We start from the raw sequence: 24,271 nt of genomic DNA, 5'->3' as shown, positions 1-24,271 counted from the left end.
GCAAGAGGAACACATTTGCAATGACATGAGGTAGAGCAAACATGAAACAAAAGAATGGGGCGCTGAGAACTGTGTTTGTTGTACCAAATCTCATCCCACGCATCGCCCTGTCTGTGGGTATCTGAGTCACTGAAACAGAATTTGCTGAGTTAAACAGAACATTTGGAGAACTATTTAACAGCAAAACAATGTGTACTGTATGTACCTATGTGGTTTGAAGAGCAGGGAGACATCTACATTGAGCCTGTAGTTGTGGTTTGTGTAACGCCTGTTACCATCACATTTTGAAGCTAAGCGCAGGTGACAGTGGCCCAAAGTCAACCTTGTCCTGCTATAACCAACCATCGGTGTGGCAGTCCTGCTATATTCAGGTCATTCTGCAGGAAGACAAGTTAGCAGCAGGAGCATTGACCTGACATGAAAGTATTCTCTCTCAAGCAATAAATATACTGTAGAACTTTTTGCTTTATGCGGCCATTTAAAATGAAGGTCTAAAAACCTTCAATTTTGGACTGGTGTGAACACATAAGGAAGTGTTGAATAATGCCTGAGTTTCCCCTCCCATGCAAAAATCTCACAAACGGTCATTTGAAATTTCAGCCGTCAACTCCAGCTAGTCGTGGCCAGTCAAGCAGCAGTAACCTCGCTGTACAGGGGAGTTATAATTGGATAACGTGTGATATAGAAAGGGATTGGTGGTGAATACATCTCTTTTTCCCAGGGACTGCGGTTGAAAATTAGCCGGCTGGCTAAAACCGGCACTTTTACTGAAACGTTGATTAATGTGCACTGTCCCTGTAAAAATAAAATAAACTAAACTAAAAACTTTTGCCATTTTGGAAGAATAACTTCAAGCTAGTGTAGCAGTAGACATGGGTTTAAATACTATTTGAAATCTTTCAAATAATTGCAGCACTTGCTTTAGCCTGCCGTGAGAGCCAGATAGGCGGTGTTTGCATTTTTGTGACTATTCTATTGGTCCCACTGCACCAGGCAAGCTCAAATCAAGCCCAGCTATAATATTTGAAATGATTCAAAATGGTGTTTGAACCCAGGTCTGTGTAGGAAGGTGTTGAACTGTTGAACTCCTCAGAGAACTATTTGTGTAATGAAGATGAACCCTTTCTAGCAGTGATTCTAACCCTTAACCTAATTCTAACCCTAACCCAAAACATAAACCTAACCGCTAAATCTAAATTAGCCTTTTTTCAAGTGATGACATTTAAAATATCCTACATTCTCAGAATTTTAATTGGTTTACTATTCTTTTGGTACTCATAAATATATTAAAACGTGTACACACACGCGCACACACACACACACACACACACACACACACACACACACACACACACACACACACACACACACACACACACACACACACACACACACACACACACACACACACACACACACACACACACACACACACACACACACACACACACACACACACACACACACACAGTGAAGTTCAATTGATCATAACATTAATTAGGTTAATTAATCAGGTTTTGTATTGCAAACCTATATGACAATGTGTATTATCTTCTCTTTCCACGCTTGATTGATTATAACCGAGGCTTGGAAAGAGAGAACACATACAGTACAAGGAAACGGCTTGACAATGCTCAGTGCTTGTGCAGAGTGATTTCATCTGGAACTTACATTGATGACAGTGTTTCAAAAAGCTAATTACAATAATTTGTAGCAAGTGCATGGTCTGCCTCAGAAATAAGGTTCAGAGAACCATTTTGTAACTCATGAGGTATATTAAGTTAACTGTTAGACTTCCATTTGGCTTGTATTCATATCCCATTTGCAAATTACTGAAATAACAACCAGTAAGTTATTGGGAAATGAAACGTGTCCTCAATGACTTACTAGGCTAATGCTAATAGAAATGGAATAAAGTTGCATAAAGTACTGGATTGGATTGGTTAGTGTGATGCTTCAAATCTACCTATTGCCTTTGGCACAATCCAATACTGACTAGCTCAAAACCGTCAATAGCACTTAATAGTCCATTTTTACCGTAGGCATAAAAAGAGAGAATGACGCATGCCCAAGTTGTTGAAGCCCCCACAACTCCTCTGGTTACAATAAAACATACAGTGAAACAATAGCCTGTGGGTAGCAGGAAAGGCACTTGTTCTCCATTTGTCAAGCACTCTCTGTTTGTCACATCACCTGTTCAGGTGTTCCATTCTTTAAAAAATGGCTATCCACATTGTTGATAAAGAAAGTGGGAAGCTGGTACGTTACTGTACATCTAGCTTGAGTATGTGTTACGACAGATGTAGGATCTTAATTGTACCACTATTTTGTTGCTGAGAATTTTCTGCATGGCAGGAAATGCAAACTTGTAGTGTATTTGAGATTTTAAAATGCTTTTAAAGTTTGTAATTTCCACAATTTCCACTTTTAAAAATACTTGATTTACTCTAACAAAAAACATACATTTCCTGTTGCTGCAGGATTATTTACCTGCTGTAGAAAACTGGCTCAAGTTAAGACCCCAAATCTGTACCAACCAATTCCCCTCTACAGAGGCAGAGCTGCTCATGAGAGCTATGATGTGACTGGCAGTCAGTTACCAATCATTGTGTAAACCAGCAGTACCCCAGTCCTCAATGCCCACACCAGCATGCACTCTCCAGCCAATCAATAAAATTAATTGATCAATTGAGTGCAGAGGACGTAACTGAAACCAGCAGGACTGCAGAACTAGAATCAATCAATCAAATGTATTTATGAAGCCCTTTTTACATCAGCCAATGACAAAAAGTGCTATACCGGAACCCAGCTTAAAACCCCAAACAGTAATTTAATTTAAATTTCCCATGAACACACATCTGTTAAGTGAATTTTTCAGCTTTTTTGTTGGTTTCTAAAACAATCTATAGGGAACTCATAAACAGTGTGGTCATGACAGGATTATTATAAGAATAATCCATCTGAAACAAAAATCAAAGTTAAAGATTAGGACTAAATCAAATCAAACTTTAAATGGACTTCAGTCCTATTCATTTACGTACATTTTTTTGTTGAGATGGAGATGTGAAACCAACAAATCAATTATTCATTTGTAGTCAAACTGGAATTAAAGACAGACGACGTCAGTGGAACAGTTGGAACTATCCAAGCAGAAGATACCTCTCCTTCAAACATTGATACTTCGAGAGTTTAGGATATTACGATGATTCTGAGAAAAATGGCTTTAAAGTTCAGAACCCTCGTTGGTTTGAATAGTGCCCAACAATGCTACCCAACCCTTTCTTTTTCTGATAGTGGATAAAACATTGAAAATTTGACATTGTTTTAAAGATACAAATTCAACATATTTTATACAGGGTTTGTCTATGTTCAAATGTCATAACAATAGTTAACATTGATACATTTTTTTAAATCCAATGTATTTTTCACGTAGATTCCACGTCACAATATTACGTGACTTTCCTATTAAATTTAAAAACGTCAGTATATTTTATTTTTTCTGTTGAAATAGAGAATATAAAAAATAACAAAGAAAAATAAATGTTTCACAAATATATATTTTCACATCCAAAGAATAAAACACATACAAATTACACCCATACAAGTCAAGTGGAGTCAGGGTGTGTAGACTTCCAAATATATATATACACAGTACATTTTTAACATACAATACAGACATTATCCTTGAAAATACTTTTCTTCGTAGTAAGTGCTACTTCAAATGTCAAAGTCCTCTAATATGAAAACACCTCTGAATACAGTTTTAAGATATCATTAAGTTCTTTAATAAGAAACTGTCCTGCAGTCCACGTCACATTCTAACAAATGTTACGAAACAGGATACATGGAATTTACTTGCCAGAAGTACTGGCAGCTAATATAGAGATGTATCTGAGAGTTGGTATCGACATGTCTTCTTGTCTCCATGCCACACTACACACACACACACACACACACACACACTTGTGCTGTGTAATAGTATCTGTTTAGTTACCAACGGTCACTGTATAATTATGATTATAATGTTCAAGTGGTAGATGCCTGGGACGGCCAAAACAACTTTCCTTGTTAGGAATTTACAGATGCAATTCAGGCATCATTCACCCTCTATCAGAGTGCAATTGCAAAATTGAGGAATGGCTTTGTTTGTACCCTTGTGGAAAGCTAGCAGAAATGGCAGAGACAATTCATTTGAATGTCAGTCCGATGGCTAATGATCAGTAAAAGCATCAAAATTGTAAAAAACAACTTCCTGCTGACAACCTCCCACACACTTCTATATGACAGCTGCTTCATATTTGAATGCCTCGTATACACCCGTAAATACAGCGTAAATATATACAGTATATGTACATAAAGCACTCACCTTAATTGCATTTCTGCACTGCAAGATTTACAACATACACAAGTATGTGGACCCCTGCTTGTCAAACATCTCATTCCAAAATCATGGGCATTAATATGTAGCTGGTCCACCCTGCACTCTCCTGGGAAGGCTTACCACTAGATGTTGGAACATTGCTGCGGGGACTTGCTCCCATTCAGCCACAAGAGCATTAGTGAGGTTGGGCACGGATGTTGGGCGATTAGGCCTGGCTCGAAGTTGGCGTTCCAATTCATCCCAAAGGTGTTCGATGCGGTCGAAGTCAGGGCAAGGTGCAGGCCAGTCAAGTTCTTCCACATTGATCTCGATAAACCTTTTCTGTATCACTTTGTGCACAGGGGCATTGTCATGCTGAAACAGGAAAGGGCCTTCCCGAAGCTGTTGACATAAAGTTGGAAGCACAGATTCGTCTAGAATGTCATTGTATGCTGTAGTGTTAAGATTTCCCTTCACTGGAACTAAGGGGCCTCGCCCGAACCATGAAAAACATGGTTCCTTCGCCACCTAACTTCACAGTTGGCACTATGCATTCTGGCAGGTGGCGTTCTGCTGGCATCCACAAAACCCAGATTTGTCCGTCGTACTGCCAGATGGTGAAGTGTGATTTATCACTCCAGGGAACGTGTTTCCTCTGCTCCAGTGTCCAATGGTGGCGAGCTTTACACCACTCCAGCTGACGCTTGGCATTGCACATGGTGATCTTAGGCTTGTTTGCGTCTGCTCAGCCATAGAAACTCATTTCACGAAGCTCCCGACGAACAGATCTTGTGCTGACATTGCTTCCAGAGGTAGTTTGGAACTCGGTTGTGAGTGTTACAGCCGAGGACAGACAATTTTTACTCACAAAGGGCTTCAGCACTAGGCAGTCCCGTTCTGTGAGCTTGTGTGGCCTACCACTTCGCGACTGAGCCGCTGTTGCTCCGAGACACTTCCACTTCACAATAACAGCACTTACAGTTGACCGGGGCAGCTCAAGCAGGGCAGACATTTGACGAACTGACTTTTTGAAAAGGTGGCAACCTGTGACGGTGTGACGCTGTAAGTCACTGAGTTCTTCAGCCATTCTACTGCCAATGTTGCATGGTTGTATGCTCGATTGTATACACCTGTCAGCAACAGCTGTGGCTGAAATAGCCAAATCCACTCATTTTGAAGGGGTGTCCACATACTTTACATAATCTGATTGTGAGTCGTTTCCAGCATTTGGATGAAAACAATCATTTAAAAAGTAGTGAAATTCACATGAATGATTCCGATAGTGAACAGTGGCAATTATATGGAATTTAGAATATATGAACATACAGTATGTGCCAGACATATAGAGAACACAATGTTTTATAGGCATACCGTTTGCCACTGAGGGGAATGTAAGGTTTAACCTATAAATATTTATTCCATAGATTTAAAACAGTGCCAGAACCAAACTTCATAATTGAAGTAACATTCAGTTGTACAGGACAGATATTGGCATAAATGACAATAGTTGATAATGGTAAAGCATGTACCTTTTCAAAAGTTATTAACTACCAACAAGGGACTGTACTGTATATCTGTGTAACTTTGCCCTTAACTTGAGCTTAAATTCAGCTAGAGAAACACAGATAATAGCCTCAGAGAGCCTAGTTCTTAGTGGCATAGATTGTTGTGTATAAAAATAGCTGACAAGGGTGGTTCTTGGCTTGGCATATCACAAATAATACTTTTAGGCAAACACCCAGGCTTTATCTGAACTGATAATATCTTCATTTGGATTGTCAAACCTCCTTTTTTAAATTTTTATGTACAGTCATGTTAAAAGGACTGTGTAACACTTGAATGCTTTAAGATAAATTATCAGAATATAAACATTTGGCTTCCTCTGAAAAGCAGCAAGGAAGCTTCATACATGGATACTTGAAAAAGGTTGGCAAAAAGTGATTCTCACTAAGCTGATAAAACGATTAAGTGCCCATTTCAATGTGTTAATCGAAGGTAGCAGAATTTTTTTTGTTTGTTCAGTGCGTATACAAGGGTCCGATCGTTTCTGTTGTTTATCCCTTCCTTCTCCCCTCCCTCGGTTAACCCAGGAAACCTAGTAACAAACTGCAGCCTCCCCTTCCCCACCATTCCGAAAAAGAGTCCTCCTATCTTCAGGTGAACGGGTTCTCTGATTTTAAGATGGAGGTCTCGATGTCGAGGGGGGCCCCCTTGCCGTTCAAGTGTTCTGTGTGGCTGTCGATGCTGTAGCAGCCCTGGACCTCGGTGATGGACGAAGCAGTGTACGAGGCAGACCGCATGGCATCTGAGTGGGCGAAGGTGCTTCCAAACTGGATACGGTACTGGTTCCAATGTCTCCTCAGAACCCCTTGCACCTACCGAGACACGATGTCGACCATAAGATTCAGCACACAGAAAATAAATCAATACATTTAGTAATACATTACTAGTAATGAATGAACCCTAATTGCAAGACTGTATCCTCACACAGTGTTTTCCTGGCCATCTCCCAGGCATTCACAATTACCATATTAACCCTTGACCACTTCATCTGTTACATAAAGCAACCCCAATCCAAACACAAATAACACATTTGGTAAGAAACCCTCTCAATTCAAGGAAACGATAGTATTACGCAGAGTCATGAGTGCATATAACTCCCTTCCATCTTATATAGTGTAAGTGAACAGCAAACCTGGTTTCAAAAAACAAATAAAGCAACACAGCCTCTCCCCAATGTGACCTACTTGTTGTGTGTATGTACTGACAAGTACAGTTGAAGTCGGAAGTTTACATACACTTAGGTTGGAGTCATTAAAACATCTCAAGACATCAGTCAGAAAGTTAAAGCTTGGTTGCAAATGGGTCTTCCAAATGGACAATGACCCCAAGCATACTTCCAAAGTTGTGGCAAAATGGCTTAAGGACAACAAAGTCAAGGTATTGGAGTGGCCCTCACAAAGCCCTGACCTCAATCACATAGAAAATGTGTGGGCAGAACTGAAAAAGCATGGGCGAGCAAAGCCTACAAACCTGACTCAGATACACCAGCTCTGTCAGGAGGAATGGGCCAAAATTCACCCAACTTTTTGTGGGAAGCTTGTGGAAGTTCAACAATTTAAAGGCAATCCTATCAAATACTAATAGAGTGTATGTAAACTTCTGACCCACTGGGAATGTGGGAATGTGAAGCTGAAATAAATCATTCTCTCTACTATTATTCTGACATTTAACATTCTTAAAATAAAGTGGTGATCCTGACTGACCTGAGACAGGGAATTTTTACTAGGATTAAATGTCAGGAATTGTGAAAAGCTGAGTTGGAATGTATTTGGCTAAGGTGTATGTAAACTTCTGACTTCAACTGTATATAGGGGACAAATCAGATTTACAACATGTCTCAAACCGTAAATGGTTTCTCTTCATTATGTATATCTCTGCTTGGTGGAGATTTTCTGGGATGGTGTTCCTTTCTCTATCCTTGTTTTTTGAATGGATAGACCAGGAGTCTGCAATGGTTATAGTGGCCTGACCGCGAATGGCCCTGTCTCTCTCAGCGGACAATCGCCGGAAGGATTGGAGAAGACTGAACGGTAACCGGACCCCCTTCCCTCAATATGTATGTAAACGTCCGACTTCAACTGTATGTGTAACTGACAGATGCATACACACACTACATGTTAATGTTTTTAAATGTATGTAAATTGTTAAGTATTTTGTCTGTAATGTCTTTTTTGTTATACGTCAGACCCCAGGAAGACGAGCTATCGCTATTGGCTATCGGCTAATGGGGATCCTAATAAATCAAATCAGCACTGCTCATACCACTCTATGGACTGTCCCGTGACTGTCTCTGGATGCCTGCCAATGCTTTAATGATCTTCAATCTGAGAGAATCATCACCAGAGGCCCACAAGCTCCCATGAAATGCTCTGGAAGGTCAACTTCCCCAGATGCATCCCCAGGTCAGGTCACCTCTCGGGGAGGGTTTGCACAGAGGAAGTTGCCTAACCTTGGCTTGATTGCACAGGGAACTGAGGACTCAAATGTACAGGGGAGGAGAGGGTCGCAACATTTCTGAAAAGGTCCCAAAATGTCCTGTGAATAAGCTGCAAGGGAATCCTCCGACCTAAAATTCTATATCTGGGATTTCAGAAAACCTGATAAATGAATGTGGGTCAGAATCTTACCTCTCCGTTGAAGAAGCAGAAGATGGTGGCTACCAGCAGACCCTGAGAAAATAAAGCAAACAAAGGAGCCCAGTCAGTGCATATCGGTTATAAACCCATCGCTTTAACGCCCTGGGAGAATGTCTCAAGCTCTCAGACACCCAAAACAGTCGAGCCGTGGGGCTGATTTTGCCAACTTTGATGCATTTTGGCAGCGGACCTTTCGAGGAGCATGTAAAACGAGGGCGAGAGAGAGGTACAGAGAGAGAGTAGGGACAGAGAAAGGCGTTGTAATGTATTATTTATTGAGCTGATTCAGCCTGGCACCAGAAGGCACTGACAGTACCTCATCATGAGTTGCAGCATTCAACCCTCCTCCTCCCCTGCCAGACAATGACATATACTTTCTTCCACAGGCCAAGAGATCAAGACACAGGAGTCAAAGGCTAATAAGGCGCCGACCTGGTCTTAATCCAATAATAAGAGACGGTGGCTGCAGATGACTACTTCAGTTTTATTGTGGCAATGGGAACGTTACTGCTGCTTACTTCAGAAGGGGTACGGTTCTCTTTTTCTCCCCCAGACACCTTAGTATGCACTTACCGACAGTACGTCAGTCTGGACAAGAACATCTGCCAAATTACCATGCACAACATACACGAAAGTCACCCTAACCTTGGTTGGAAACATGAAAGATACATTACTGTAAGCCTAGAAATGCATAATGTTATAGTCATATGTGAGCTAGGGTAACTAGCAGAGAATAGATAGTCTTACCTGATAATGCATTAAGATGTGCATGATGTAGTCGTAGATCTCAGAGGAGACCCGTCCCTCTGGTTTGTAGGGCAACAGGACGTACTGGATCCCCAGGAGAGGTACCAGAATCAGGGTGGCGCGCACCGCCTTCATGTAGAGACTGGACTCAGCCTGGTGGGTCACCTTCAGCTTGGTGATCAGGACACGCACAATATTCAACAGGAAGAACAGGTTCACCTTGGAGGATATAGAGAGAGGAAAAGGCCACATTTGTCAGAATATAGCCAGAGGATATGTTTATCCAAAGAACCCTCAATCACCATACATAAAAAACAAGGAATTACTGTTCACGACTGTAAGCAATAGTGGGTTTACTTCTTGATGTCATAAAATGGTGCATTATGGGTAATACATACGTTTCTGAACCACGGATAAGTGTATTACTGGAGAGCAGATTAACATAACATTCATTATAATTCTCAAATTGACTAAACAAGGAGAAATCAGGCAGAATTCCTCAAAATAATGAAACATCAGCACATCTGATAAGACATGCAGCTCTATACCAGATTGGACCAAAATAAAATAATTGCAAACTACAAGAGGATGCTTGATTGTCCGGTTTCCTTTGAAGTCAGACCAATGGTTTTATCAGGTCATTCCTAGAATGCCAAAGGCACGTGGTTCTGCCGAATGACTAATGGGCGGGTCACTAATCTATCAACCTACAGGATAGTTCTGTGAAATTACTTATCTAGATATTTGTTTCCTGGGCTAGTTGAATAAAAACAAAGTGTGGTCTCTTTTTGTCCATAGACAATATCCTTGAACACTGCAACCCTTTCCACTTAAGTTTGCACTCAAGAGAAGCAGGAATATAGATCATATTTGCATGTACCTAAATTTACTACAGACTTACCAACAGAGCAGCACAGATGGGCCCATGGATTATGTAGAGGAGTGAAGTGTTGGAGCTTATCCAACAACTGTAGGAGGGGAAGAGACAAATTAGCATTCAGGGTCTGCCGCCTTCTTTTATGGTTTAAATTAGATTTTTTTACAAGAGCTGCTTACAGGAAACATATTCATAAAATTGGATTGAAAGCTCTAGAAGTGTGCCAACAGGATTCTAATAGGCAATGGGTACATGGTAGGGAATACTTGTAGCTGTAATAGAAACTAATTACAGCAAGATGTATTATACTGTATGAATAGCTTGTAGTTGAAGAAATGATAAATTCACTGAAAACAATTGTGGTACAAAATACAGTATCTGAACGTAACTCACTTGTCATTGTAGTAGTAACTGCGAGCGATTGCATGTATAGATGCTGGAATTAGAGGAAAGCCTGAAAAACAACAGACATCCATTGTCCGTGACAAACAGTGTTACTTCCATGAAATAACATCCAAACTTCACATCAAAATCATATACGGGGGGTATCCCCAAAAACCTACCCCAGCCGAGAAGATAGTACCACATCAAGTGCTGTTTCTCAGCAAACACAGCAACAACGATGAGGGTGTGCAGGTATATCCCTTCACAAAGCATCCAGAAATAGTTGCAACCAAAAAGATAAAGATGGATAAACTGGGACACTTTACAGCTTGTCTGGAAAAAAAGAAAATAAGGATGTTGCACATGCAGTTCTTCTGTGCTTTACTCTTTGAATATCTCTAAAGGCAGCAGCAAATTAGCCGTGTGTATACTGCCATTGCATTGGTGTGTGGCTGTAAAATGTACATATCATAGTACACATATAAAATGATCAATCACATAATATCCATCCATCCACCCACCCACCCATCCACCCACCCACCCACCCATCCACCCACCCACCCACCCACCCACCCACCCACCCATCCATCCATCCACCTACCCACCCACCCATCCACTTACAGGGTTTCTTTGTACTAGCTCCTGGTTATTCGCCACAGCGGTCAGCCAGATGATGGTAATGACCGAGTTCAATACAAAGGAGAAGAAGAGGTTTTTGTGGAGAGTGATTCGCTGACAACTTAAACTCCTACACGAAAGGGGAAAAGGTGTAGACTTTTTCATTGTGGCGTTAAAAACCAAAAGTAATTTTGCATCAACTGTCCGTGTCTAATAACAGATCCAGGAACAAAACCTTTGAATATTCAATTAGTTCTATTGTTTGGTTCATTTATACTCACTTGAAATAGAAAAATATTCCCAGGGAAATTAATAGGGATGTCAGTGATAAGCCATGACCGATGAGGGCCAAGTAGAATAAATTCATGGCAGTCTGAAAGAGAATAGACACAATAAGCATCATATTGCCCTAGCATATTACTGTATGTGTTCCGAACTCCCTAAACCCAGCTATATAATGGCAATGCATTGATGAATCAATACAAAATTATAATGCAAGTCCCATAGCCCTGATAATCAAAGAGCAAAGAGTATTTTCAAGTACTTAATGTCCATTCAATCAAAATAGCCATCTGGAAGTTTCTGCAGGAGGTCAAAGTGACATTCTTCACATGCAGCAAGCACTTGCGTTTGAATTAACGGAACATCCATTTGAGAGTTGTTGTTTTTTGGGCCGCAACGTACCATTCTGCCCTCATTAGTATGCTCGTTGCATCGTGTGTAGTTGGTCCATGTTCGGTTGCTCTCGGGATGCAGAAACCAGTGGCCGTTGTCACTGCATATTTTTGTCACCAATTCTGTAGAGCATTATATCAAAATGTAAGTAGATGAATCTATAAACACATCAAATACAGTCTTCAAAATGCAGACTTGAAGTTGCTTTTTCTGAAGTCATCTTTCCTCGAAGTAATATAATTTGCAAGTGCTTTTAAAGCAACAAGGCTTCTGGCAGGGATGCCCAAACCTCTTCCTGGAGATCTACCGTCCTGTGGGTTTTCAGTCCAACCCTAATTTAAACACACCTGATTCTACTTATTAGCTGCTCAACAAGACCTTAATAACTAGCTGAATCAGATACGCTAAATTAGGGTTGGACTGAAAACCTACAGGACAGTAGATCTCCAGGAAGACGGTTGGGCATCCCTGCTCTAGGGCTTGATTACAAAGGAGTACATTGGAAAAGGGATTGATCTGCCTTAAATCCAGTGTTTTTCAATGTTGATCCTGGGGGACCCACTGTAGGTTGAATTTCACTACCACTGATGTCACTCAATTAGACCAAGGGTCTCCTACTCCCGTCCTGGAGAGGCAGCCTATAGGGAGTAGGTTAGGGACCTGGCAGTGTGGTGCCAGGACAACAACCTCTCCCTCATTGTCAGCAAGACCAAGGAGCTGATCGTGGACTACAGGAAATGGAGGGGCGGGCACGCCCCCATCCACATCGATGGGGCTGTAGTGGAGCGGGTCGAGAGCTTCAAGTTCCTTGGTGTCCACATCACTAAGGAATTAACATGGTCAACACACACCTATACAGTTGTGATTGGGCCAACTGTGTGGGAGGCTGAAAAGATTTGGCATGGACCCTTAGAACCTCAAAAAGTTCTAGAGCTGCACCATTGAGAGCATCTTGACTGGCTGCATCACCCTTGGTATGAAAACTGCAAGGCTCTACAGAGGGTGGTGAGTACGCCCCAGTACATCACTGGGGCCAAGCTCCCTGCCATCCAGGACCTCTGTACCAGGCGTCAGAGGAAGACCCCAAAAATGTTCAAAGACTTCAGCTACTCAAGCCATTGACTGTTCTTTCTGCTACCACACAGAATGCGCTACTTGGGCTCCAGAGTGATGCAGCGGTCTAAGGCACTGCATCTCAGTGCTAGAAGTTTCACTATAGACCCTGGTACGATTCCAGGCTGTATCACAACCGGCTGTGATTGGGAGTTCAATAGGGCGGCACCCAATTGGCCCAGCGTAGTTGGGGTTTGGCCGGGGTAGGCCGACATTGTAAATAAGAATGTGTTCTTGTTTGAACTGCCTAGTTAAATTTAAAAAACAGTGCACCAAGTCTGGGACTGTGAACAGTTTCTACACCGACTGTTAAATAGCTAATCAGATGGCTACACAGACTACCTGCATTGACCCGTTCTTGCACTAACTCTCTGGCATTGACTCTATGCACACACACTGGACTCGACCCACACACTCACACATACTACACTGACACTCCAACACACACATACACTTTTTTTTGCACAAACTCTCCTGCACTGACTCTATGTACACACACTTCGAGTTCTTAGGAACCTAGGCAATATTTAGTTTTTTTGATCTATTACTTCTTACATTGTTACCCCAGGAAATCTTAAGTCTTATTACATACAGCCGGGAATAACTATTGGATATAAGAGCAACGTCAATTTACCAACATTACGACCAGGAATACGACTTTCCCGAAGCAGATCCTCTGTTCGGACCACCACCCAGGACAATGGAGCTAATTCCAGTAGGTGATCCAAAACAATGATGCCCCAGAAGTGGCCGATGAAGCGGCCACCTGGCCAGGCTCCGTAGACGTGCACATCGCACACCACTCCAAAGTATACTACTAGCCAATGTTCAGTCTCTTGACAACAAGGTAGATGAAATTCGAGCACCCAAAACCCTGACAAACTTTAACAGATGCACAATTGAGAGCATCCTGTTGGGCTGTATCACAGCCTGGTATGGCAACTGCACTGCCCTCAACCGCAAGGCTCTCCAGAGGGTAGTGCGGTCTGCACAATGCATCACCAGGGGCAAAATACCTGCCCTCCATGACACCTATAGCACCTGATGTCACAGGAAGGCCAAAAAGACCATCAAGGACATCAACCACCCGAGCCACTGACTGTTCACACCACTACTACCATCCAGAAGGCTAAGTCAGTACAGGTGAATCAAAGCTGGGACCGAGAGACTGAAAAACAGCTTTCCTCTCAAGGCCATCAGACTGTTAAACAGCCATCACTAACATTGAGTGGCTGCTGTCAACATACTGACTCAACTCTAGCCACTTTAATAATTAAAAAATTGATGTAATATATGTATCACTAGCCACTTTAAACAATGCCACCTCATATAATGTTATATATATGTAACAGGAATCACTAACTCAGAGAGGCTGCTATCTACATTAAGACCCAATCACTTGACTAGACTCTACCCACACAGTCACATATACTTACACTGACACCCCCTACACACACATACACACTGCATACACCCACACACATAACACATGCACACATGCATAATGACGCCACACACACACACACGCACTTTCACACTCACCACATACCCTGCTGCTGTTGTGTATTTTCTATCCTGTTGCCTAGTCACTTTACCCTTACATATAGCTACCACAATTACCTCGTACCTCTGAAAATGTACCCGGTACTAGTACTCCCAGTATATAGCCATGTTATATTTACTCTTTATTTTTACTGTTTATTCGTTATTCACTGTATATTTATTCCTTGTGTCACTATTTCAATGTATTTATTTTTTATCTTTATCTTTCACCCTGCATTGTTGGAAAAGGACCTGTAAGTAAGCCTTTCATTGTTCGTCTACACCTGTGGATTACAAAGCATGTGACAAATAAAATGTGATTTGATTTGACATGGTGTGCAGGCCTTTGTTCCAGCCCAGCACTAACACACTGATTAAAACTGGTCGTGATCCAGATTTATGACCATGATTAGATTATAATCTGAAACAGATGTGCTAGTGCTGGGCTAGAACAAAATCCTGAGGTTTATTAGTACAGCATATCTACTTGGTACCACTGAACTGGAACACCCTGAGTCTGCAATTTTAGAAGTATTCTAAGACAGAACATGACGCAGAAGGCACAGAATAAGTTTGAGGAAAAACTAAAAGAAATTTAGCAATTTATTCATGAAAGATCAAGTGTAATATATTCTAAAAATAAAGCCAACTGGAAGGAAAATAGGGAAAAATGCACCAAATATTTTTTTCTCTTCAACATCGAACGGAAAACTATTTACAGAAACTTGTTACAAATGATGGAGTCTTCCATGATTCACCAAACAACATTTTGAAATACAATACAATAAAAAAAGAATACAACCTTTACATTACCATGTAGTTTACCAATCAAATGTTTCAACTGTGAAGTACTCAGTATATATATACCGAAAGAAAGAAATTATTTCACTACAATATATTTTAATAGAAAGTTAGCCAAATTAGATATGATTTATGCTACCAGACATGTCTACATAGCTGGTAAATTCTCTCTGGCTATCTACTCTGATTTCAGGGCACGGGTAAAATAGTCTAGAGAGCTACATTTTCAGATATTGCAAGTTTCTAATTTTGACAGAAAGCAATTTTCATTTCAAGTTAAATTGTACAGTTAGTTAGTTAGCTAACGTTAGCTGGCTGGCTCACTGGCTAAAATTACGTGTATGATCTTATTATTCGTATCTCAGCACAATTTGCTTTTGCTAGTTACAGCCTAATTTTAGCTAGCTAATATTGAACTTGATTGGTTAGCTCCCTGCAGATTCATACAGGGCTGTAACGTCATGAGTTGGGATTATGGTTTGTTGTTTACCTAGCTCGCTACATGTCTTAACAAAAGACTCCATTCTGCAAGTAACCATTTCATTAGAATGTCACTGCGACAACTGTTGACAGCCAGCTGGTAAATTCGCTCTGGCTATCTACTCTGATTTTTCAGAGCACTCTCGTCTGACTGCCAGAGTGCAGAATAACTGAGGAATTTATGAAAGCTCAAACACCCGTTGAATATGGTCGGTGGCAGTAAACATTGGCAAAATAAAAATTGTTGCCAGCAGCACAGTTGCAGTCACCAATGCTGTGGATACCACAAAAACAGCCTTAGACCGAATCAAAGCAGGTCGGTCACAATTGTGATAAATAAAAAAGAAGAGACAGAATCATTAGATCACTTGTTTCGGTACTGCTCATATGTAGCTTGTTTTTGATCGCAGGTTCAGGAATAGCTGAAAAAAATTCAACATTTAGCCAACTCTGCAAATAGCACTGCTGGGTGATTTGATAATCATAGTCAATCGATCAGTAATATAATAATACTCTTAGCAAAGGTGTTTATCTTAAATTTACAATCTGTAGAAACTATGAGAAATACAAGCTTCAGAACTTCTATGAAACATCACAGCACAATGGAAAAATGGATGGTCTTCAGAGATAGATGGGAGGGGTTGAGGGTAGCTGAAGGCTGGGCCTGGATGGTCTTCAGAGATAGATGGGAGGGGTTGAGGGTAGCTGTAGGCTGGGACTACAAACAAACAAAAGATAACTAATGTAAAATATACTGTCCGTGAAATGTATGTAGTATGTATACGCTGGAAGTGGACGCCTAAGTATTGTTGTCCATTAGTTTACTCCAATCAGGGGAGGGGTGGTAGGGTTAGAGGAAAATAATAAAAAAGGAAAATATCGTTAATTAATATATATTTACAAAAAACTATATATGGGAAATTGGAAATGATGCATACAAGTACATTGATAGCAGCCACCCGTGGGCTTCGGAGGTTACCTGAGGGGTCAAAGTCCTGGAAGTAGTCAGGGCAGTACTGCTCTGAAGTGAAGCCTGCCTCTGTGTCGTCCCAGCACAGCCACCCATCCCAAGTCCGGTTACACACTGGTCCTGCAGCATAGAAACCATCAGAGAAGAAACCTGTTCAAATAAAGCAGGAGCACTGAGAGGTGAGGTCACTGACACTGTCTGTTACACTAATCAACACTGTGGTTCACCGAAGCAGGTCAACCCAATACGCAGTTTAAATCAATATGTGATGTAAGTACATACAGTGTCTTCAGAAAGAATTCACATCCCTGGACTTTTTCAACATGTTGTTGTGTTACAGTCTGAATTAAAAATCAATTAAATTTGGATTGTTTTTGTCACTGGCCTACAGACAATTCCCCATAATGTCAAAGTGGAATAAAAAATGAAAAGCTGAAATATCTTGAATCAATAACTATTCAACCATTTTGTTTTGGCAAACATAAGTTCAGGAGTAATAATTTGCTTAACAAGTCACCTAATAAATTGCATGGACTCAATCCGTGTGCAATAAAAGTGTTTAACATGATTTTTCCATGACTGCCTCACCTCTGTACCCCACACATACGATTATTTGTAAGGTCAACAATGGCGCCGGAGAAGAAGGCTGAAGTTTTACATGTCCCCAACTGATTATGTTTTTTGTTTGTTTATTGGTGATGTTTTTGTAACTTATTTTTTTACTTATTTTGTACCGCTACCGTCGCTTATGACCGAAAATAAATTCTGGACATCAGGACTGCGATTACTCAACACTGGCCGGCATAATCCTTTTTCTCCTTTAACGAGTCTGACGAGGCCAACGCGAATTACATACTGCTTTCTCAGGAACAGGCCCAGATCCTCGTGACTTGTGTGAAGAGGAGGCAGAGAAAAAAGGGCCAGAAGGCGGGCTGCCTTCTGAGAATTCGTAGGCGAACCTCCACTTCCTTCCATTCTGCTAGCAAACGTGCAATCTTTGGAGAGTAAAATATATGATCTATGCGGAAGATTAAGCTACCAACGGGACATTCAAAACTGTGGTATCTTATGCTTCACGGAGTCGTGGCTGAACGATGACACTATCAACATGTTGCTGGCTGGTTATACGATGTACAAGCAGGATAGAACAGCGGGGTCTGGTAAGACAAAGGGCGGCGGACTATGGATTTTTATAAATAACGTCTGGTGCACAATATCTAAGGAAGTCTCAAGCTATTGCTCGTCTGAGGTAGAGTATCTCATGATAAGCTGTAGACCACACTATCTACCTAGAGATTTAATCTGTATTTTACGTAGATGTTTACATACCATCAAGGGCACTAAGACAGCATTGAATGAACTGTATTCCCCCATAAGCAAACAAGAAAACGCTCACGCAGAGACGGCACTCCTAGTAGCAGGGGACTTTAATGCAGGGAAACTTAAATCCGTTTTACCAAATTTCTATTAGCATGTTAAATGTGCAACCAGAGGGAATACATCTCTGGACCACCTTTACTCCACACACAGAGGTGCATACAAAGCTTTCCCTCACCCTCCATTTGGCAAATCTGACCATAATTCTATCCTCCTGATTACAAGCAAAAATTAAATCAGGAAGCACCAGTGTCTAGATCAATAAAAAACTGGTCAGATGAAGCAGATGCTAAGATACAGGACTGTTTTGCTAGCACAGACTTGAATAAGTTCCGGGATTCCTCCGATGGAATTGAGGAGGAAACCACATCAGTCATTGGCTTCATCAAGAAGTGCATCGATGATGTCGTCCCCACAGTGACCGTACGTACATACCTCAACCAGAAGCCATGGATTACAGGCAACATCCGCACTGAGCTAAAGGCTAGAGCTGCCGCTTTCAAGGAATGGGACTCTAACCCCTAAGCTTATAAGAAATATTGCTATGCCCTGCGACAAACCATCAGACAGGCAAAGAATCAATACAGGACTAAGATCGAATCACACTACACCGGCTCTGATGCTCGTCGGATGTGGCAGGGCTTGCAAACCATTCAAGACTACTAAGGGAAGCACAGCCGAGAGCTGCCCAGTGACACAAGCCAACCAGATGAACTAAACTACTTCTATGCACGATTCGAGACAAAGAACACTGAAACATGCATGAGAGCACCAGCTGTTCTGGAAGACTGTGTCATCACGCTCTCCGCAGCCGATGTGAGTAAGACCTTTAAACAGGTCAACATTCACAAGGCCGCGGGGCAAGACGGATTACCAGGACGTCTACTGCGAGCATGCGCTTACAAACTGGCAAGTGTTTTCACTGACATTTTCAACCTTTCCCTGTCCAAGTTTGTAATACCAAGATGTTTTTAGCAGAACACCATAGTGCCTGTGCCCAGGAACTGCTTAAATGACTATTGACCCGTAGCACTCACATCTGTAGCTATGAAGTGCTTTGAAAGGCTGCCCATGGCTCACATCAATACCATTGTCCCAGAAACCCTAGACCCACTCCAGTTTGCATACCGCACTAACAGATCCACAGATAATGCAATCTCCATTGCACTCCACACTGCCTTTTCACACCTGGACAAAAGGAACACCTATGTGAGAATGCTATTCATTAACTACAGCTCAGCATTCAACACCACAGTGCCCTCAAAGCTCATCAATAAACTAAGGATCCTGGGACTAAACACCTCCCTCTGCAACTGGATCCTGGACTTGCTGACGGGCCGCCCACAGGTGGTAAGGATAGGTAACAACACATCTTCCACGCTGATCCTCAACACAGGGGCCCCTCAGGGGTGTGTGCTCAGTCTCCTCCTGTACTCCATGTTCACTCATGACTGCATGGCCAGGCATGACTCCAACACCATCATCAAGTTTGCCGATGACGCAACAGTGATCACAGACAACGAGGAGGAGGAGGTCAGAGACCTGGCCGTGTGGTGCCAGGACAACAATCTCTACTTTTATTTATTTTTCTTATCCATCTTTTTTAAAACTGCATTGTGGCTCGTATTCGGGCTCATATTCGGTGCATGTGACTAATACAATTGGATTTGTTTTGAAGGTCTCTCAGTCGAGCAGTGAATTTCAAACGTAGATTTAACCACAAAAACCAACAAGATTTTCCAATGGATCGCAAAGAAGGGAACCTATTGGATGGGTAAAAAAAGTATACAGTAAATCCCCTTTGAGCATGGTGAAGTTATTAATTACACTTTGGATGGTATATCAATACTCCCGGTCACTACAAAGATACAGGCATCCTTTCACTCAGTTCCCGGAGAGGAAGGAAACCACCCAATAGTGACTTTAGAACATTTACAGAGTTTAATGACAGGAGAAAACTGAGGATGGATCAACAATATTGTAGTTACTCCACAATAATAACCTAATTGACAGTGAAATGAAGGAAGCATAATCAAAAAAAAATTCAAAAACATGTATCCTATTTTCAACAAGGCACTTAATTAAGTAATACTGTAAAAAATGTGCCAAAGCAATTAACTGTGTTATGTGTTATGTTATGTTTCACTTTTTCATTATGGGCTATTGTGTGTACATTGGCGACACAATAAATATATTTAATACATTTTGAATTCAGGCTGTATATGAGTATATGAAACCTTTTAATGTTGTTTGTTGACATTAAATACATATGTTATTGGAGACATCTTCTGAAATATCTTGTTGCTAATGTCTTTGTGGTTTTTTGTCTACTTATCAGTTTGTTATGTACAAAACGAACGCATTAACAACTATTGATTCTGACTAAGCCCCTAATTGTATGGTGGCAATGAGATATTACTGTGGAAACCCAGATAATGAAACATCTCACATCAGACTGATTTCTAAATATAGAACTGCTTCCTGATACTGTCTTCCATCCACCAAAAAGTCCAGTTGACTAAAATCAATCTTAGGGAACAACATTGAATCAGAAAGGAATACAAATGCCCTTTCTTGGGTTTGAATTTGAAAAAACAAAAATACCCCTGCTTGTCTCACTATTTACTTTTCTTCACTTTTATCTAATAGTCGGGAGTTTCAGACTTTGTTTTTGACAACAGGGTGGGATGTGGGTTTTAAAGCTTTGGATTGAAATTCACAATCCCTGGCATGTGGTGACAATAACGCTTGAAATAATAGAAGAGCTAGACGTTGCTCTTGATGGGGAGACTTATTTTAGAAAACATTTCCCTGACAAAGATTGGGCCTTCTACTGAAGAAAATGTGTCATACCTCCTACTGTAGCATCCACCCACACAAACATTTTAATAAATCAATATAACACTAAAGTCAAAAGCATTATTGAAAAAAGAAAAGTGGCAAATATACTTCCCCAAACATCTCCAAACGTTTTGTTTGAAATAGTCAGTTAAGTATGTTTAGGGTCTTTAAAAAGTTTTGGTATTACACCTGTAGGGTTACCCTAAAATTAAATACTGATTATAAGTGTGATCGGACTGCTAATTAGCCAAGACTCCAAGCGAACATCCCCTAGCTGATTGCTGGTGTGACTGAATGCTAATTAGGATTGGGCAGTATCCAGATGACCCTACCGTCATACCATTTCTGTACTATACCGGGGTATACAGTATTACCGGAAGTGTAGACAAGGGGCACTATTAAAAAAATATATATAATTTCGGCCCCAGGGCAGTAGTGGAAAAAGTACACAATTGGGATACTTATGTAAAAGTACTGATACCTTAATAGAAAGTTACTCAAGTAAAAGTTAAATTCACCCAGTAAAATACTACTTGAGTAAAAGTCTAAAAGTATTTGGTTCTAAATATACTTAAGTATCAAAAGTAGATGTAATTGCCTAAATTTACTTCAGTATCAAAAGTAAAAGAAAATATAAATCACTTCAAATTCCTTACATTAAGCAAAGCTGGCAGCACCATTTTAATGTTTTTCAAATTAAAGGATAGCCAGGGGCACACTCCAACACTGAGATATAATCTACAAATTCTGCATTTGTGTTTAGTGAGTCCGCCAGATCAGAGGCAGTAGGGATGACCACGTATTATCTTGATAAGTGTGTGAATTTAACCATTTTCCTGTCCTGCTCAGTATTCAAAATGTAAGGAGTACTTTTGGGTGTCAGGGAACATGTATGGAGTAAAATTTTGATTATTTTCTTTAGGAATGTAGTGAAGTAAAAGTAAAAGTAATAAAAACATTTTTTTGAGTAAGGTGCAGAAAACCCAAAACGCTACATGAATAGTACTTCAGAGTATTTTACTTAAGTACTTTACACCACTGCACCAGGGATCAGGAGGGGGTTGAATGTCTCTGCTGTTGATCTTGACATCTCACCACTTAGCTGGCAAGTTAGAAAACCAGATGCATAGCTGGAGCCTTGACTTAGATATAACATACTCAGCTGACCCCTCCCCGGATGTTGTGTTAAACGATCTACAACAAAGCTTGCTTAGTGTCCAACAGGTTTTCTCTGCCCTTAACCTTGTTCTGAACACCTCCAAAACAATGGTCATGTGGTTTGGTAAAAAGAATGCCCCTCTCCACACTTGTGGGATTACTACCTCTGAGGGTTTAGAGCTTGAGGTAGTCACCTCATACAAGTGTTTGGGAGTATGGCTAGACGGTACACTGTCTTTCTCTCAGCACATATCAAAGCTGCAGGCTAAAACTAAGTCCAGACTTGGTTTCCCCTATTGTAATCGCTCCTCTTTCACCCCAGCTGCCAAACTAACCCTGATTCAGATGACCATCCTACCCATGCTAGATTGTAGAGACGTAAACTCTGGGACACTGTAAAGTCCATAGAGAATAAGAGCACCTCCTCCCAGCTGCCCACTGCACTGAGGCTAGGAAACAATGTCACCACTGATAAATCCACGATAATTGAGTATTTCAAGAAGCATTTATCTACGGCTGGCCATGCTTTCCACCTGGCCACCCCTACCCTGGTCAACAGCCCTGCACCGCCCACAGCAACTTGCCCAAGCCTCCCCCATTTCTCCTTCACGCAAATCCAGATAGCTGATGTTCTGAAAGAGCTGAAAAATCTGGACCCCTACAAATAAGTAGGGCTAGAAACTCTGGAACCTCTCTTTCTAAAATGATCATCCAAAATTGCTGCAACTCCAATTACTAGCCTGTTCAACCTCTCTTTCGTTCCTGAGATCCTCAAAGATTGGAAAGCTGCCACGGTCATCCCCCTCTTCAAAGGGAGAGACGCTCTAGACCCAAACTGCAACAAACCTATATCTATCCTGCCCTGCATTTCTAAGGTCTTCGAAAGCCAAGTTAACAAACAGATCACCAACCATTTCCAATCCCATCGTACCTTCTCCGCTATGCAGTCTGGTTTCCGAGCTGGTCATGGGTGCACCACAGCCAAGCTCAAGGTCCTAAACAGTATCATAAACTCCATCGATAAGAGACAATACTGTGCAGCTGTATTCATAAACCTGGCCAAGGCTTTCGACTCTGTCAATCACCACATTCTTATCGCCAGACTCAACAGCCTTGGTTTGTCAAATGACTGCCTGGCCTGGTACACCAACTACTTCTCAGACTTAGTTCAGTGTGTCAAATTGGAGGGCCTATTGTCCGGAACTCTGGCAGTCTCTATGGGGGTGCCACAGGGTTCAATTCTTGGGCTGACTGACACCAGCTTGCTGCTGGTGATTCTCTGATCCACCTCTACGCAGACGATACCATTCTGTATACTTCTGGCCCTTCTTTGGACACTGTGTTAACTAACCGCCAGATGAGCTTCAATGCCATACAACTCTCCTTCCCTGGCCTCCAACTGCTCTAAAATGCAAGGAAAACTAAATGCATGCTCTTCAACCAATTGCTACCAACACCTGCCCGCCCGTTCAGCATCACTACTTTGGACGGTTCTGACTTAGAATATGTGGACATCTATAAATACCTAGATGTCTGGCTAGACTGTAAACTGTCCTTCCAGACTCACATTAAGCATCTCCAATACACAATCTAGAATCGGCTTCCTATTTCTCAAACAAAGCATCCTTCACTCATGTTGCCAAACATACCCTTGTAAAACTGACTATCCTACCGATCCTTGACTTCGGCGACGTCATTTACAAAATAGCCTCCAACACTACTCAGCAAATTGGATGCTCTAGCAGGTATATTTCACTGGTCATCCCCCAAAGCCAAATCCTAATTTGGCCACCTTTCCTTCCAGTTCTCTGCTGCCAATGACTGGAATGAACTGCTAAAATCACTGACGCTGGAGACTCATATCTCCCTCACTAACTTTAAGCACAAGCTGTCAGAGCAGCTCACAGATCACTGCACCTGTACATAGCCTAGTTAAATAAAGGTTAAATAAAATGAAAATGTATTGAAAATCATACAGTCGGTATCTTTAAATACCCAGGTATATGGTATAATTGGTATATCACTCAAGCCTAAAGCTAATCAGACACAACACTAGCAGATTAGCATCGAAATAAGAGGCTGATTAAAGCCCCTTGTGTAAATGACACCAAATTACTGCAGCACTGATA

At 41.3% G+C, this 24,271-nt stretch overlaps 1 protein-coding gene across 4 annotated transcripts in view; it reads right to left on the bottom strand.

The window, feature by feature from the left end:
- Positions 1–3,539: 3,539 nt before the first annotated feature.
- LOC124043816 (calcitonin gene-related peptide type 1 receptor) overlaps positions 3,540–24,271 on the bottom strand; it is a 54,525-nt gene continuing 33,793 nt past the window's right edge. For 3 of the 4 annotated variants that reach the window (XM_046362840.1, XM_046362819.1, XM_046362810.1), the window contains 10 exons: positions 16,776–16,916; positions 11,870–11,982; positions 11,467–11,558; positions 11,189–11,315; positions 10,747–10,900; positions 10,577–10,637; positions 10,208–10,274; positions 9,307–9,525; positions 8,551–8,592; positions 3,540–6,735 (listed from right to left, as the gene is read on the bottom strand). In XM_046362840.1, the coding sequence (XP_046218796.1) occupies positions 6,514–6,735; positions 8,551–8,592; positions 9,307–9,525; positions 10,208–10,274; positions 10,577–10,637; positions 10,747–10,900; positions 11,189–11,315; positions 11,467–11,558; positions 11,870–11,982; positions 16,776–16,916 (1,238 nt within the window). In that variant the 3' untranslated portion in view covers positions 3,540–6,513. The remainder of the gene's footprint in view (positions 6,736–8,550; positions 8,593–9,306; positions 9,526–10,207; positions 10,275–10,576; positions 10,638–10,746; positions 10,901–11,188; positions 11,316–11,466; positions 11,559–11,869; positions 11,983–16,775; positions 16,917–24,271) is intronic. The other variant, XM_046362830.1, reaches the window with a different exon arrangement.

This window comes from Oncorhynchus gorbuscha, linkage group LG01 (assembly GCF_021184085.1).
Source record: "Oncorhynchus gorbuscha isolate QuinsamMale2020 ecotype Even-year linkage group LG01, OgorEven_v1.0, whole genome shotgun sequence".
Lineage (NCBI taxonomy): Eukaryota > Metazoa > Chordata > Actinopteri > Salmoniformes > Salmonidae > Oncorhynchus > Oncorhynchus gorbuscha.
This window is presented reverse-complemented; position numbering and strand designations above follow the sequence as displayed.